The sequence below is a fragment of the Anastrepha ludens genome, chromosome 2 (genome assembly GCF_028408465.1).
Source record: "Anastrepha ludens isolate Willacy chromosome 2, idAnaLude1.1, whole genome shotgun sequence".
NCBI lineage: Eukaryota > Metazoa > Arthropoda > Insecta > Diptera > Tephritidae > Anastrepha > Anastrepha ludens.
This window is the reverse complement of record NC_071498.1, coordinates 113,835,598-113,853,436: the sequence shown is the minus strand read 5'-3', so window position 1 is coordinate 113,853,436 and position 17,839 is coordinate 113,835,598. Positions and strand designations below refer to the sequence as shown.

The 17,839-nt window shown below is 37.2% G+C and overlaps 2 protein-coding genes across 3 annotated transcripts in view; both read right to left on the bottom strand.

The window, feature by feature from the left end:
- Window positions 1-4,495, bottom strand: part of LOC128855128 (protein single-minded) — a 105,176-nt gene extending 100,681 nt beyond the window's left edge. The window contains exons 1-2 of one of the 2 annotated variants that reach the window (XM_054089780.1): window positions 3,815-4,495; window positions 3,084-3,311 (exon numbers count right to left, since the gene is read on the bottom strand). The gene's annotated coding sequence lies outside the window, so the exon portion shown is untranslated. Of the gene's footprint in view, window positions 1-3,083 lie in introns of both variants that reach the window. The other variant, XM_054089779.1, reaches the window with a different exon arrangement.
- Window positions 4,496-11,351: 6,856 nt separating this feature from the next.
- Window positions 11,352-16,072, bottom strand: LOC128855127 (DNA damage-binding protein 1). Its single transcript, XM_054089776.1, has 13 exons — window positions 15,856-16,072; window positions 15,434-15,582; window positions 15,111-15,373; window positions 14,848-15,053; window positions 14,694-14,776; window positions 14,479-14,632; window positions 14,158-14,413; window positions 13,863-14,094; window positions 13,440-13,791; window positions 12,370-13,374; window positions 12,116-12,305; window positions 11,662-12,058; window positions 11,352-11,600 (listed from the first exon to the last, which is right to left on the bottom strand). Exons 1-13 carry the CDS (start codon window positions 15,914-15,916, stop codon window positions 11,520-11,522), a joined length of 3,429 nt encoding a protein of 1,142 aa, XP_053945751.1. The 5' UTR covers window positions 15,917-16,072; the 3' UTR covers window positions 11,352-11,519.
- Between the last annotated feature and the right edge of the window lie 1,767 nt (window positions 16,073-17,839).

The following is a 17,839-nucleotide window of genomic DNA, read 5'->3' as shown; positions in this document are numbered from 1 at the left end:
CGAATTAATTCGTGAGAGACGCTAAGGTCACGAGCTACCTCCCTCAAACTTAAATGATGGTTTTCCAGCACCATTTCCTTGACTTTGTCGACGTTTTCATCCGTTGAAGACGTTGATAGGCGACTAGATCGGGGCAAATCTTCCACGACTTCTCGGCCCTCAGCAAAAACCTTATACCACTCGTAGACTCGTGTTTTTGATAAAGCAAACTCGTCATAGGCTTTCTGCAACATTTTCAACGATTCGGCACACGATTCTTTGTTCGATATTTTTATCCATGGTGAAAACCGCAGAGCACACCTGCGATTGACTGATATAATTAAATGCCAAAAACAAACTAATTGGCAGATCACGCTCAAACTCTGCGACCCTATAGAGGACAATTGTACTAACATTCCAGCTAAAAAACTTTAGACATATGTGTAACGTGCGCTTTTTAAATGAACAATTCCCGATATTTTTTTGACAGAAGTATATTCAGAAATCTCAAATACAAGTTTATCACTCAAAAGTGATATCATCGCCTTCGAAGTACTCCTATCAACTGCAATGCACTTGCGCCAGCGTGTTATTCAACATTTTTGGAACTCTATTTTCGGTATAACCATCAGAGCCGATTCTTTCATTCAGTCGATTTTTCCATTAGTTCCTTTCAGCTATTAAAACGCGTTCCCCGTAATGGTTGATCAAACAGAAAAAAATGGCAGGGAGCCATATCAGGTGAACTCGGTTGCAAAAATTCAAGCATATTAATGGCACAGTGCTCTACTTATTTGTAGGTGCAAAGTTCACGAGTTGCCATGAGTTTCCCACAATTCCTTACAAAAATTCATGGTGTACAGTACCGTTATAGTCCATAAAAACCAAAGGCATCGCTTTCTTTTTTGGCTGAAACCGACGGGGCTTTTTGGTTTTGGTTCCTTCGGAGCTCTTCACTCGCTCGTTTGAGGTCTGGATTGCATGTCGTACTCATATACCCACATCTCGGCTCTAGTAATGATGTGTTTGATGAATGTTCGATCGAATTCAGGCTTGGAAATCATGTTTTTAGCGATTTCAACGCAATCCCTTTTTTGCATGAAATTCAGATCAGATCAGAGAAACGAACACACAAATTTTTCCTTTATATACCGCTCAGTACAATAAGGACATACTCAAATAATGGCTATGACTCTTAACCCAACTCAAATATGAAATAAAAAGACCGAGTGGAGTGCTAAAATATAATACTTGTGCATCAAAGTCCTTCACAGACATCCATCAAAATCCTACCTAGACAAACATTAGAATTACTGGCGAAGCTCCCTACAGACTGCAGTAGAAGTTAGACTATGCAGACCTCATATAAGAAACCGCGTGCATGTAGAGTAGGCGCATAAGCACTTAATGTGGCTTAAACAAATATTTTGTTTTTCAATATAGACTTAACAAGTTTAGGTTGGAGTAAAATAATAAATGAAGGGAATCTCCCCCGAAGAGGAGGAGGGATTGTTTTGGTGGCCACGACGGTAGCTGTAAGTGTGAAGGCATTTCGAACCCTACCTCACCCACAAAAACAAGATGGAACAGTCTTCAAATGCTTATGTACATGTATTTCTAAACTTTAAGAGACAAAAACATGTATCGGGTGTTTTTAAGAGCTTGAGAACTGAAAATTATAATGCAAAACAGAAATATTATCGGAATTAATTTATTTATTATAATTTGGTAAATATTTTTACGGCATTAATTTTCATATTATGTCGCGACTAGGAGTTACGTAGTATCATACATTCGATCAGTCTAATTTTTTACTACTTTTTCCAATAAATCTGGCCGTATGGTATCAATGGTAGCGTGAATATTGCAACAAATCGATTGTTAAGCGCCCTAGATGTCAAATTTCACCGTCTTGTTGAAAGCAAATGTAGTCCCTGTTTAGCTGATTCATTTTTTAAAACAAAAATTCAGTCAGCATGGATTGACAGTGCTCGCCATTCACTGTAGAGGCAGCTTCTTCCTCAATTCCAAGGAAATAAAGACCAATGATGCCAAAGGTATTCTATGAACATAGCTAATTATTATTAATAGTATTTAAATTATTAATTTTTATGTATTTATTTATTAATTTTTTTTAATTATTAATTTTTTTTTTATTTATTTATGTATTTATTTTTTTTTTTTTTTAAAGTAAATTTTCACGATTTAGAAGCGTTCTTCTGGCTTTAAACAATTCATGATAACTTGCCAAATCTTACTGAAGAGAAATTCTCAGCTGTCAAATCATAGTTATCGATATCGATAGTTCTCATGTAGCTAAAACAACACCCGATACTTAAGAATAAAAGACAATCAAGGCAAGTTTTTCTTAGCTCATATGTTATATTAAACACAACTAACAATTCTCTTTTTTTTCCTTTTGTTTAAGATAGGCAAGACATTTTCTCATTTGGGAAAATGGAGGTTAAGACTCTCAAAATCACGTTTTTAGACATTTTTAAAAACTTGTGCCGGCTAAATCTGGTGCGCTGAGTAATTTTCAGAAATGCCAATACAAAGCTTGAACCTTAAAATGTACCTTTCGATACCGTTGTTTCAAACAAGAGGTCAAATTAGATATATTTCATGTATATCTGTCTCGGCGCAGTGTATTTTTCAACTTAGCTGGTGTTAAAAATCAAATTTGACATCAACATATCAAACTTAAAAGGATGAATTACTTTTAATTACGAATTTTAGGAGTGAATACACTTCATAAATTTTATTAAAAGACATGCGTTCCGAAAAAGTGGCTTTAAATTTTTTAATTTAAATAGGTACAATAAAAACAAAATCACTTTGCCTTCTAATGAGATACTGTTAATATGTAGATACCGCTATAAACTTCTTACACGGCATATTTTAGCTGGCACAAATTTCTGTATTCCAACCACAAACAATTGTTTTTTCTGTTTTCGTTTTTGGATTTATTTTTATTTGTTTATATTGTATTTTATATTTATGAGTGTATACGAAAATATGCATAAAAAACATTTGCATAGAAATTTATTTAAGGCTGGCTAGAGCCCATCTTAAATATCCCACGCACCCAACGCCACACTCACCTTCGTGAAATATCCGTTTTGCCGCCGGTATCTTTGCAGTTTCCTGCTAAAAAATCCGTCTTCGCACTTATGAGTGTGTTTGTAGGTATATATATTCCCGAACGATGAGAGAAACCAATAATCTAATCAGTTCACAACAAATCGGTGAAAATAACGATACTTAACGCTCGAAAACATATTCACTGAGAGAACTATTTGATTTTGCTTTTACTACTTCCACAATAATCACTACGAAGCCACAAAAAAAATTATGAACGGACCGAGGCCGAGTTGTGCAAAGTTTTAAAAAAATATTTATGTGCAGACATATGGGTATATATGTACATGCAGAAATGTATATACATACATACACTCGTACACATATGCGTTGTAACTAATACGCTTTCGAATAAACACTTAAATCTCACAAAGAAGCGTTTTATTGAGCTTCGATAATGTTAATATGTACATATGTATATGTATATGTACCCGTACATAAATGTGCATAAAATATTTATTCATATGGTATGCATTTTTACACTGTTTTTAATTGCTGGACAAACTTTAAATGTTTGTCTTTAATAGTCGGAGTACCGCCACTCCTTTTTATTATTTTTATAAATGTTTCACTGCGTTCGTTCTTATAATGTTATTTTTATTAATATCCGCAATCATGAGCGTATCATTAGTAAATCTAATGAGACGCTCATTTTGTTGATCGTTAGTCGCGTTAGACAACTTCTACTACATACACAACTACAACCCAAGCAGGCAGATAAGAAAAGCTTATCGTTTAGTAAGTGTGCGACTGGAGTGTCGAAGCACGATTGGATGCTGGAATCGAAATGAATGAAAGCTGAGACTAAACTCCACCGCAAATGGACCTCGTTCAAACAGTCGGAACCAACAGCGAGCAGCACACGGCAGCAGGCAGCGAAAACATGCCGAAGTATTTCCTATAGACGGCTGCGAACTGCACCGTATAGCCGAAGTGGATAAAAGCAGCGGCAGTGTATCGATGACGTTAGCAACTAGCGCAGCGACAATAACAACGGCAGCTGTGATGAGAACAACTATAACAATAAAAACAAATCAAGTCTCAACGATCCCACGAAGTAGACAAGCATCGCGGTGGGATTGGTGCGTGCATACAATGGCGGCCGGGCGAAACCTGGACCCATAAAACGCGCACCAACACACATTTTATTGTTCGTGTACACGAATATGTGCGTACATACATACAAGCGCATACACATAAAGAGCACCATGCCATAGCTTACGAGTGTGATTGAGGGTGGCGAATGAAGTCAGTGTCGTATCTATTGCAACTGGATGGATGGAAAGGAATCATTCGCTTACACTGGAAATTCTATAAACGCGTTGCTGATTGCGCTGACGCTGACGCTGGCGCCGACGTTGGCGATGGGGGTTGTTGGCACACTTCACGCACACAGGTATTCATGAATAAAAGTGTGGGTTCGTCTAATTTTTTATCTGCGCGTGTGTGTACCAAAACATGCATACATGAATTTACTTATGCATACTAAATTCATATGTACATACGTACATGAAATATGTATGTACATGCATTTACGATCGGAAAAAATTGAGGTATCCAATTGCCTATGGTATCAGCACTCCCGAATTTTATTCGTTTGAAGTTCTTCACATTCAGTGGACAATGTTTTGAACTCTGCTAAATTTTAAGGAAGGTGATCTATAGAAAATTGTAAACTTGTAAATTCCTTAGACCCAAGTCTTTGTTTAAGTACTTACTCACTTTGTATTCTCCATTAATTTTTAGGAATTTTCACGACAGGGCTGATCTTATTTTAGTTCGACTTTAATTAATATATTTCGCTCATATTATTAAACTACACCTGTCAACTGATAATTATTAACTAATATATTATAATAGTTTAAATACTCAATAAAACGCTGCAAATTAGTACTTGGCATGTGGAATATCCTGAGGCGATTAAAATAACTTTGCCAAAAGTAACTGTTCTTTCTTACAATGTTTAAATTATGGGAAAATGATTTTTTTTTTTTGTCGTGTTTAATTTTTGTATTGCTAATGAAGTTAATAACCTGGAAAAATGGCTTCGTTGCGAAAAAACAAAGTTGCATTTAAAAAAGTCAATTACTTAGTACAATCGTATTTTATTGATAAAGGCGTGTATTTATGTATTCAGAAAAGTTTCAAAAACAGAAATCAAACTTTTTTCATTTAAAATAAAGTCAGTGCCACACGAAATAAGTGTTGTGCAAGGGTTGCCTTTAATATTTTGAACCTTTCCAACACTACCGGTGATGATTTGTAATTTGATATTTTTAAGGAAAAGCTTGGTATTTTTTAGCATAAAGTTTCTTACGATATTTATTTTTTTCCTTTTTCAGAGAGTAGAAAAATTCGTGCGAACTTACTTCAACTTTTGGCGTTGAAGCATTACACTTAGCCACTATGAAACGTTGATAAAACGAGTTCCCACGTGGCCGACGATCCCTGCAAGATGCATTTCTTGAAGGCCATCCAAAAGCGACTACTGGGCCAGCAAAAATCGATGCTGGGTGTCAATTGCTCAAGATCGTCGAGTGACATGCCGCGAGATCCGTGGGCTTTAGTGGGATCAGCATACAAATTTGCCGGAAAATTTAGTCGTCAAGAAGATTTGTTCTTGTTAGATATCGTATACTTTGAGAATTGCCAAAGGACTCGTGTCAATTGATGTAAAGAAATATTGAAGAAACTCAGCCGTGATGATCCAAAGCACATCTATGGCATCCTAACAGGTGACATATCTTTGATCTAAATATTTGAGCCGGAAGCAAAACAGCAATCGACAATATGGATGTTTCAAGACGAACTTAATCCAATAAAAGTTGTTCGAAGAGGAACAAAAAATATAAAAGGCAATCCCTGTAACACGAAATAAAATAAAATAAATAATAACTAACAACAAAACACCGTGAAGCAGACACGCTATACACAGTCAGTGCACCGAACAAAGAAATTCATTAAAATTTGGGGATACTATGTACATAGCAAATGCTGTTTAAATGATCAGAAATTTTAATCTCTCTGAAAACGCATTTTTTTTTTTTTTTTGAGTAATGCATTATCTCTGGGAAGCGGTTGCGTTATTAGATAGTTTGACTTTGAGGACTTGCGTTTTGAGAGATTTAACTGTATATTGAAGCATGTTTACTTACCACCTTTTTCTATTCCTTGATAATAGCAGCGTATTCAATAAATACCCGTGTTGGAAATGAAGAACCATTTTTTCAAAAGAAAAATTTCTTTTTTAACATTTTTAGAAATATACACTTCTCCTAACGCACCAGCCATCGCGGCACCCATCGGGCCGACAATTTTTTCATCGCCAAATTATCATGTAAAATATTAATTGCGGTTCCGGTCGATACACCTATGACCTCTGTCACTTCACGCACTTTCGTTCGTTGATCAGCGAGAATCACGCCGTGGACTTTTTGAATGATTTCCTCGGTAACCACGTCTGCCGGGCGGCCTGATCGCTTCTCAACAAAAACGGATGTTCACCGACGTTTAAATTCGTTGAACCAATATCCAACTGTGGTCATAGATGATGAAGCGTCCCCATCGACAGCATCCAACTTTGCTTTTATCCCCTCACATTTTTCCCCATCCAAAAACAAAAAGCGAACTACCGAACCATACTGCTCTTTTTTTATCTTAACGAAAATCACGAAACACGTCTTACTGGAACAGCTGCCAAATCCAAACTAACTTATAAATCAGTCTAAAATTTGTTTTGCCGTTGTCGTTTGATAGATGGCAGCACACGATGCTAACACTAACTTCCCTCAGGAGCTCCCTCTGCCATCACACACGGAAACTTATTGAACCACCCTCGTATATAAGTACTTTTATAAACAATTATACTATAAAAAAAAAATCTCTCTGCTCAAATTATTGCCCGTAGTCTTAACATAAAGCGGAAACAAAGGCTCTCCATCGATTTCTGACAGCCGCTATAGGTCTTATTTCGTTCCTGGTGGTGGTGCAAGAGTTCTCTTACGACAGGCATCCGTTACCTCGGACAAATTCTAACCCCTAACCCGCGGGGGGAAATACGAGGTAGTTCAAATGAAAACAATTTTAATTTTTGTAAATTTTCCTGCCAACAATTTAATCAGCTGTTCGGAAAACTTGCAAATTGTTTCTGGTTTTGCGTTCATGTACGTTTTGTGATATTTTTCTCTCTGAGAGCGAATTCTCGGAAATTAAGTTACTGGAAAGTAACTAGATAATTTTTACATGATCAGACCTTAAATTAATTATTACAATTAAAGAGGTTTTTTTTTATCTTTTTATTTCGAATTGATTTGTGTAAATGTTTTCTTGCTTTGAAAAAAGCTTATTGACATCGCCACTAGCATTCACGTGTTCACGTGCAGCAGCAAAACTTGCAGTGTTGTGGGCTGTGATTAATTACATATTGCTGAATGAACTGTTGTTGGTAACTTATGTATGTATTTTTAAAGCAACCTAGTAAGCACTTCCGAAACCTATGTATATTTGAAAGGCATTGGGCCCTGATTGTCAGAATGTCCATCTTACGGGAGCCTTTCCCCAAGAAAGCTCTATGCTATCCTGATTTAAGCGGTATGTCAGGATGTATTCCATATCGTGCTGGTCCTGGACATCCCGAGCAAGTTCTTGCTCATAAGCACGCCCTTTTGAAAACGAAATGTTTTTCCTACAACTTTTACTGTGCCTCCACTTTTACTCAAAATTTCTAGACTTAGCAACTCACTGTCTTACCAAGAGAGCCGATTTATCAAGAGGGAACGAGAAAGCTGCTTACTAAGCAAACCTTCTATTATTGAAATATAATATCAAAAATTATAATACAATATATCGAGCTAATGCGGTCAGCTTCCGCGATAGTCTATAGCAATTAAGTACACGAGTCGCGTCTGTGTTTCAAACGGAGGAGGCGGAGAGGTAGATCTGCATGTCTCTGCAGCGACAGCAAAGACGCGCTCATGTCCTTAGACAGCCCTCCAACCACTTCAAGGGTAGTTGAATCCTGTAAATCCAAGCTGAACTATGTCGGTAGATATAATATCCTGATGCTAATATGGATCCCGGGACACGTGAGTATCGCGGGTAACGAGATCTCTGACTCTTTAGCTAGGATGGGATCTGAGGCCAACTTCTTTGGCCCTGAGACCGTTCTGCCGTTCAGCCATCAAAGCCACGGTTAGCAAACGGGTTATTTTAACCCACAAGTAGGCAACTGGCAGGCTGGGAGAGGCTGCAGATGGGCAAAACTAATGTTACCCGTCATGTACGATCGCCTGTCGCAGTTCCTCCTGTCATTAAACTGAAGGGCAGCTAGTTGGACTGATGACGAGCCACTTTCTAGGGGCAAAGCACTGTGCGTCTGCCCGGCCTTCGCTCGAATCAGGCTTGAGGTCTTTGGCTCTCGTGTGTTAAGAAGCGACCACTTTGGCTCCTTGGCATCACAAGATCTACTCATATTTCTTCGGAGGTCGGGTATATTTAAAGAAAATTAAAAAGGAACCCGAGTCCAGCACAATGAACTTAATGTTGCCTGAGTGCTGTGCTTGCTAGTCCGTCCCGACACAAAAAAAGTACACGACTGTCGCAACCTACAAAATCGACTTCTATACAACTGTTTGCTCAGATATAAAAATTTGCGTTAAAACTCTTCTATCAGCAAATAACATGAAATTTCACATTTAACATGATTCGAGAGTTAGCAGTGAAAACCTTTTAGATTGAATCCTATGACGTATGTATAGTTCGCTTGTAACTGATTGTTCAGCTATGCGACTTTTCTCCAATTAGACCAGCTAAAGCTAAAAAAAAGTATTGTAAGCTGTTTAGATGCAAAGTATTTTAGGAAAATCATTAAAATCAATGATCTACAAAGTATATATTCGACCCCACAGACATGTAATAATAATAAAATATTTCAAAAAAGTTTACTAGGTTTCCAAGTATTTTTCGGCATTATGCATTTTTAGTCGATCTTTTCGGTTACAATTCGGTTCCGATACTTCCTATTTCGACATTTGCCCGTGACCATCTAAATTAGACCCCAGCTTTTTCCAGACGAGCTAAAAATAAACTTATTTGGCGCGAGGCCAATACGGAGTTCAAGCCCCAAAATGGTTATGGTTTGGCTCTGCATGTTGGAAATTTGCCTTTATCGAAGAAACAATGAGCAAATATGTTTATTTAAAACTTCTGCAAGGCAATTTGGTTCAAAGCGCTAGTAAATTACAATTGAAAGATGACTTTCGTTTTTATCAAGATAACAACCCCAAGCACAATCACAAATAATACAAACGAGGCTAACATACAAATATTCCCATTTAATATATATATATTTTATTTTTGAGAATACGTACCATTTTTAGTACTTATTCATGAAAATCGCTGTAATACTCGTATAAAAGTAGTGCAGTAGAGACAAATTTTCATTTCTGAAGGAGCTTAAGACGATTAAGATTTTTCTTTAATCATAATCATTTTATTTTAGAGCTCTCTAATACCGAAGAAATTTTATTTTTTTCGGTACGAAAATTCGGGAAGATGAAAAGTAAGTATAGCGAATCAAAACTTTTTAGAATAAAGATCTTTCAAACACGTATTCAGAAACACTGCAAGAAAAAAATTCTATTTTGCGGTTTCATATCATCATTTACAACTAGGCAAAAGTGGAAATAATTAATTACTTTTATTATAAGGTGTGTTTATATAAAAATTATCTAGTAACTTATATATATATAAATATAATTGGCGCATATACCCTTTTTGGGTGTTTGGCCGAGCTCCTCCTCCTATTTGTGGTGTGCGTCTTGATGTTGTTCCACAAATGGAGGGGCCTACAGTTTCAAGCCGACTCCGAACGGCAGATTTTTTTTTTCTAGGAGCTTTTCATGGCAGAAATACACTCGGAGGTTTGCCATTGGCCGCCGAGGGGCGACCGCTATTAGAAAAAACTTTTTCTTAATTTGGATCTTTCGCCGAGATTCGAACCGACGTTGTCTCTCTGAATTCCGAGTGGTAGTCACGCACCAACCATTCGACCACGGCGGCCGCCAGTAACTTAATTTCCGAAAATTCGCTCTCAAAGAGAAAAATATCGCAAAGAAGTACGAGTAACAATTTGCAAATTTTTCGAACAGCTGATTAAGTTTTTGGAGGGAGAAACCACAAAAAGTAAAAAATGTTTCAGTTGGGCTACCTCGTAATAAATTTAAAAAAATTAAGCAAATAAAACGCTTCACAATAATTTGTGCCATTTCATCGTCTCTATCAGATGAAGAACATTCCATTAGCAATTGTATTGTTGTGGCAATCAGAGCCTTTTTATTAACCAAAAAGTACAAGCATAAAACACAAAATATACCTTCAATGCTTTCGATTTGTATTTCGGAAACTGCAGCAACGGTTACTGCAGGATGTGAGAAGTGCGTACCTTTATATTATCGGCCGATGCCTATTTGATATATGACTTTAAATAAACTTTATAGATATTATCTAAAATATATTTACTTACATTCTCAATTTTAATTACAATTTTTATTTAAATTTAGAACTTTGACTCTATTCGCAAATTTGAATATTTTTAATTTGCTTGCTACTTGGCACGTTTTTTGGATACATGAACACTAAAACTTGATAATTTGTAAGAATTGTTATAAATTATTAGATTCATGAACAGATATGTATTTAGCCCAGCCAAAATAAAAGGATTTTTAAACAAATGAAATGTGAATTAATGCAATTTACTCTGCATTCCTAAGTGTTGATTAGTTACATATGTATGTATGTTGTCGTAAATTGCTTTTTTATCATATGTATATTCCAATCTCCTCTCTCCACTGGTCTACCATCGAGTATTGCATCGCGGGAGATGGCGTGATTAGCCACCGCTGCTGTGTCAGTCTTTCCAAACAGTCATACAGCATTCCACATTTACTTCGAGCGCAACGTATGTTGCACGAATGTTTCCGACGAAGGAGATTCATCAAAGGCTCTGTAGAGTTTTTCTCTCATAGAACGAAAGAGCGGTGAACATCTTCTATAATGCTTTCGTCGCAGAAGGGATTGTCGTCGCAGTTGAAATATGTTTTCAAATAGCCGTGTCCACTCAAGAACTGCGTCAGCTAAAAATCCATAATTATAGAATGGAGATGCATCTTTAATAAAAGATATCATATTGCATGAAACATAGGAAATAAAGAAAAAATAAAACAAATGACAGCTTTCGAGTTTTAATATTAACGAGCGGGTACAAGTAATATTTATTTCCTCTTTCGTGTCTATTAAACAACTCATTCAATTAATAGCTTGATCGAAAACATTGGTATATCGATGTAGACATAGGCGCATTGCAATAGCATAAAAATCAAACTAGCACTGAAATGCTCATTTCAGTGCATTCTCGTAAGGTCCTCAACAATTTTAATAACATCATCAACATCAGCTTCCTTCTTTTCACCGCTCAAGGTTAGCTGTAAAATTAGACAGTTTGATTCAAAGCTTCTAAATTTGCATATCCTAAAATTGCCTTACCTCCAAGCCCATTACAGTTTCCTTCATTTTTTCTCTACTCAAATCAAGAAAGCTTTCAATTAAATCGCCATCAATAAAGTTTTCACACGGCTCCGTCTTTTGCGTCGTTTGATAACTTCTATAATAAGAGTGATCTATTTTCCCCACCGATTTAATTGTGTTCGTTAAACGCTCCTCAAGGCTATGCAGAAAGTCATAGAAATCTTGCGGTATCTGTGTGACAATACCAATGGCGCCATTTACAGTGCCATACAGCACGCAACCCTGATTGGGTGTAGTGCGTTCACCTACATTTTGCATCACCAACGAACCGTGTCGGAACACATTGACGACATCGCCCAAATGAAAGCGTGCGACTTCAGGCAACAATTGCCGCTCTTCGTCTGTAGTGGCAGCACTAAGTAAATAAAAAATAGTAAAGTGTCTGCTTGTATTATTTTGCTGCAATAATTACCTATCTTTTTGACACACAAATAGATTGCCATAGGTCTCGGACCCCAAAAATGTGTCATCATCCAAGATTTCTACAGCACGCATCCATTTCGGGTCGCAATCTCGTGAAATCTCGACGAAAATTCCCTCCATTTGCTTATGTTGTAGCAGCGTCATTGAACGCATCAAATCGCCTACCAAAATAAAATCACCTGCAATAGTAGGAAATTTGACATGTTAACTTTTGTGTCTTACTTCCAAAAAGTCAACGTTCACCTTTGGCCTTTAGATACAAAACAGAAATGTTGTTCTGAATATTGCATTCCATACGTAACTCCTTTTCATTTGTCCATTCATAAAGGCGTACAAAACTATTTATGCCGGCTAACACTTTGCCATTAAACTCAACTAGTGAGTGGCATGAACCGTCGATTTTTGTTTCAGCCACTTGAGTTAGTTTTCCTTCGTTATAGTGGAAAATGATTATACGACCTACTTTGGGTTCAGGTTCATCGGCATAAATGAGGGCGGTTGAAACCACATAATACGTGTTGGGGTCATCACCTAACCTAGCAGACATTAATGAAATTATGCTCTCGGATGGCATGAATTGATGCGCATGCAATACTTCGAAAGTATTCTGGTCAATTATCAATAAGTTGTTTATATCCAATTCTTGGCCAATTTCTGCATTTGTAGTTGCTGTATTACCGCCACCCGGTTTGGGTACAATGTTCGATGCGTAGGTGATATTCTGCGCTTGAGTCGAAGCACTTGGCCTTGTCGGTTTAGGTCCGCCTCGTCCTTGGACATCAACACGTAGCGTTGCCACACCGAACGTCTGTGAGCTTTCCTGATACGCAATGCGTCGTGGACCCTCGCCGAGAGGTACAGTGCGAATATGTAGCTTTTGTATCTCATCGATGGTTCCTAATATTACCGAGTTCTTTGTGGCTAAAGCTAAGCTGTCTGGGTATGACTGCGCATTCAATGAGCACATATGATTTACCTCTTTCAAATTCACATTTGAAAATACTAATTTATGGTTTGAGGAATAAATAACTGTAGGACGATCGGAGCAGGCAAAAACATTAGTAGTCGCAAATGATTTGAAAGTTCGCAAAGTTGTAGGTTGTGTTCCCAGCGCAACTTTCTTTTTCTCGCTTAAGCGACCATCGGCTCTATTTAAAATAAAATAGAACATAGAACCATCACCCAATGCACATAGCAAATAGTGTATGCCTTCGAAGGTGGTCATTAAAATGGAGCGTGGTATGATTTCTGCATGGAAGGAAAATTAGATATATGCAAAAAAATAATAAAAATTATTCAATTCAAATATTTACCACCGCCTAGTTTTTCAGTGTACATAGTTTCCAGCTTCGGCAGTGACAAGACCACAGCGGATATATCTGTCCACAAGCCAACTGCAACCAGATTAGCCTTATTTTTACCCTCCTCTAGTGGAGTAATATCCAAACAAGCGACTTCATATTCCAATGCCCTGTGACATTTTTCAGCCAAGTAGCAGTTCTCAATTTCAATGTAATATACATTGCATGCCGAGGCGACAACAATTTGAGTCGAATTACACGATACGACACCGATACGTTTACCATCAGGCGGCTGCCATTCACCCACCAAACTCTTGGTGCTACTTTTCACAAGGCGCACAGTTAGGGGCGTTACTTGTATTATCTATAAAAGCAAAAAGGGCAGTTGATGTCTAACTCTTCCTTTCGAAACGAATTCAAAGCACTTGATTTTACCTGATCGTAATCCACATTGGCGCAATGGAACGTTTGCTGGTCGCTAATAAATCCCGGTATTTCTGTTTCTTCAACTTCCTCCCCAGTAAGCGTCAAAATGCGCGTGTGACCCACAAATGCCAACACCAATGTGTTTTCATAAATACTGTCGTCGATGCCTACTTTGAGCGACCACATACCTTTTATACCGGGCAGGTCAATGCAAGCATGTTCTTGAATGCCAATACCGATTCTTAAAAAAAAGTTATATATTTTTTAAATAATCAAGATGCAACAAACAATGAGGAAAGACTACCTTATAATGCGAAGGGATCCATCTTTAAAACTGCCTGAGCAAGTTATTATTTGGCCTTGTCCCTGTCGGTCTAAATCTACTACACCTAAGTCAAGGATAGGTGCCAGGCTAGTAAAATTTTCCATCGGAATAACGTATGAGCCATTCTCGTTTGGAGTCGTACTCAGACGTACTAGCTGTGAGTCGCCGTGCTTCGAACCAATGAAAAGAAATCCGTTATCCAAATATGTTATACACTCCGGTATGGAAATTTCTCCTGAAAAAGGCAGGCAAACAAATACTATGAATTTCTCAAAAATTTCATCAATAACTGTGAATTACCTAGCAATTCAACTTTTATTTCCTTGACGGACACTCCACCCTTGCCGTTGTCGATGGTTTCCAAGAACAACATAAACAGCTGGCCGTACATGTTGCCCAGCAAATATCGTTGGCCCTTGCTATCTACACGTGCATAGCAGTTAATGGTACTTTGCTAATAAAATATTTAATAAGTATTTTAACTCAGAAACAGCAGAATACGTTTCGATATTCACCTTAAAGGTAGAAGGTGCCACGGCATGGTAGCTATTTCCATCATGGTAAACAATCGATTCCCGACCAATAACAATGGCGCCACCTAACAGTGGGTGTGGTAAAATTTAAGTCAATTGTTCAATTAATAATTTTATGATATACACTCTTCCATACCCAGAGGTGTTGGCACTGGTATCAACATTGTTGCTTCAGTTTCGACATTGTCCTGCTTCCACGCTATTTTCATAAACTCCTTGTCACGTAAGTTGATCTCGTGTGTCTTTACATGACGTCCATCAACATCTTTGTGTATAACAATAATCGTGGGATTTATGCAACCATATAGAAATTCAACGTCATAAACATTTAATTCGTCCATACTAAAAATATTCATATTACATTTCACACGGTAATTTTGAAAAAAATTAAGAACATACCGTAAATTAGTCGCCTTTAGTTCGCTTGTCTCCTTATCCAAAGGTATTATGGTGAATAGACCCATGTAGAGGCACATACCGATAACACGTGCCTTTGGATCAATGACGGCGATTACTCCGCCCTCGGTTGGTATGCTTACTTGATCGGACACATTACCATGCGCTTTTGTTACAACACTGATTTGGTCGCCTATCATTCGGCATTCCAATATCATGACATTGTATCGTAAGGTAAGTATAAAGAGCAAGTCCTTCTTACTGTCCTTTAAATTGAAAGATAGTTGTTTTAAAAATCGGGTTTCTTCAAAATCGCTTCAACTAACCTGAGGGCGAAAGTGACGCATGACGGATATTTGTCCATTAATATTTACTTCCTTCAACGGTCGCAAACCTTCTGGTGTTACTAAATCAATTTCCAACTGACTGTTGCGAGCGATGATCAAATTTAAATCAGTTGGCGATGTAAAATTTCCTGGTGTGAACAAAAACACAAATTAATGAAAACCTTAAAGACAGATCTTAAAGACTATTGTTGTTATTTGCGAAAACATGCCGGTTGCCCATTGGTCTGCCAAGTATAGCAGTTTCTAGGCGGGAGAAATATATCAACTTATTGGTTTTCTACAGGCTACATTAATATTCTTAGAGGATAGTTCGAACATATTTCAATAATTTTTCGTTAACATTATATAGCATGTCGGAGACGCGGCAATCCCTCGAAAAATACCAGTGGAGGTCCACTTACCGGTCACACAACTAACAACCGCTGTCGGCTTTTGTGCCGTAACCACATAATGATGTGACATTTTTCGCGCTAAATGGTGCTATTGCCTCCAATTCGTTTCAAATAACAAAAATTATAATTTTTCTCTCAACAGGCCAGATATTACCAGCTCGCCTTCGCCTAGCACTTTTTCTTCTTTTTTAGGTTTACTAATTACAACTCTGGCACCTAGAATTTCAACTTTATAACGTTGCCAGATTAATATCTGAGAAACAAAAACGGCATCTCCTTATACAGAAAAAAATATATAATTCAAGATTGAGCAAGTAGATTCGGCTTGTGATTGAGCATCCACACTTGTTTTAACGTCAGTTAACAACCAAAAAGAAGAGGAAGAGTAAAGGAAAACAAGTGGAGAATGTCAAAGACAAAATTATACCCCAACACACTTACTTGTAATGGAGTTATCGACAATAAAATCAAAAAACCGCATTTGTAGGTATTCCTATAATTTGTGCTTTTACAATTTAACAAGCGGCACTTCATTTTTATTATTTTACTTACATAAAAAATCTCAATATCCAACCAACCATCACTGAATATTAACACACGAGCATTTTTTTGGCAGAAATACACTCGGAGGGTTTGCCATTGCCTACCGAATGGTGACCGCTATTATAATAGAAAAAAAGTTTGCTTCATTTTGGTATCTCACGGAGATTCAAACCTACCAAGCACCAAACATTCGGCTACAGCGGTCGAATGTTGTACGCCCGGCGAATATGTTGCATATGTATTTCATAGAACAACAAAAGTTCAAAACTTTCCCAAATTATACTGTATATTGAACATATATATGTACGTGCATATATACACATAGTGTACAGAATACACTACCTTCTGAAAGACTCTACTTTAGTTTTGGAGAATTTGACAATTTAGTGACGTCAGTACAAAAAATAAACATACCGTTGTGTAAAAATATATTCACGGATATGAATATATACAATATACAAATACTTATATACGGATGTATGTGTGCCCGACTGATTCGCTTATTCTTTCCTCTTCTGTTTGTTTGTGTATTTTCTGTACTGACGTCGTGGTAAATAGAAAATCGCAAGCCTCCAATTATTTAGACGACAGCACGACATTTCGGCTGCAGAACGGCAATTGCCGACATCGCCAATTGAAATCTCTTTCTAAAACTACGGCGGCACACTCATGCATTTGCTGCCCTGCAGCTTATATGTGTGCGTGTCGGGTGACACACGTACTTGTTTCGTGTCACACATACTTGTTGTCGGCTTTTGCATGATGAAAATAAAAAATTTTAGTTTTTTTCGAGGGCAAGCGTCATGCACTCGACTCGCACACATATAAGCTGCAGGTCAGCAAATGCATGAGCGTGTCGCCATAGCTTAATATTGCCGGCGTCAATGAGCAGATGCAGTGCTGCCACTTAAAAATCTAACGTTATTTAATCAAAAAATCAATTTATTTTATTTTTTACACCAACTACATATATCACTATGAAGAAGTTGTTTGCTTTGCCGCTGCAATTTTGAAAATATTTAAGAAGTTGCCTTAAAATTGCATTTTAAGACAAGGGAGGTTTTTTGTCGTTACGCTATGAAGAGTCGTCTTCCTTGTATTTATACTACCACCCGCACATTTTGTAGAGGGTAAAAAATGTCATTATTGCCTGAGACGAGTGCAATTCGAGCTAAGAGCATGCTGGGAAATAAATATGAAAATTTAAACAAAATTATGCTGCATTACTAAAAGAGGTCTTTTCCTCTCTTAAGAAATTAACATTAAAGTTAAGAAAAATAAATACTTTTGAGCGATTACAATTTTACATTAAAAATATTTCACACTTGTAGCCAATTTTTCTGTTGAGTATAAATATTATTTGCATCAGCCTTCATGTTCTGATTATATCTTACTCCTTTGGTTTCTATATATATGACTTATACATGAAGATTACAGAGACTAGAAAAAA

Coding starts and splice junctions, on each gene's coding strand:
- LOC128855127 (XM_054089776.1), bottom strand. CDS start 15,916: ATGTCACATCATTATGTGGTTACGGCACAAAAGCCGACAGCGGTTGTT. Junction 15,374..15,433: donor TGCGTCACTTTCGCCCTCAG/GTTAGTTGAAGC, acceptor TTCAATTTAAAG/GACAGTAAGAAGGACTTGCT. Junction 13,792..13,862: donor CCAATGTGGATTACGATCAG/GTAAAATCAAGT, acceptor TTGCTTTTATAG/ATAATACAAGTAACGCCCCT.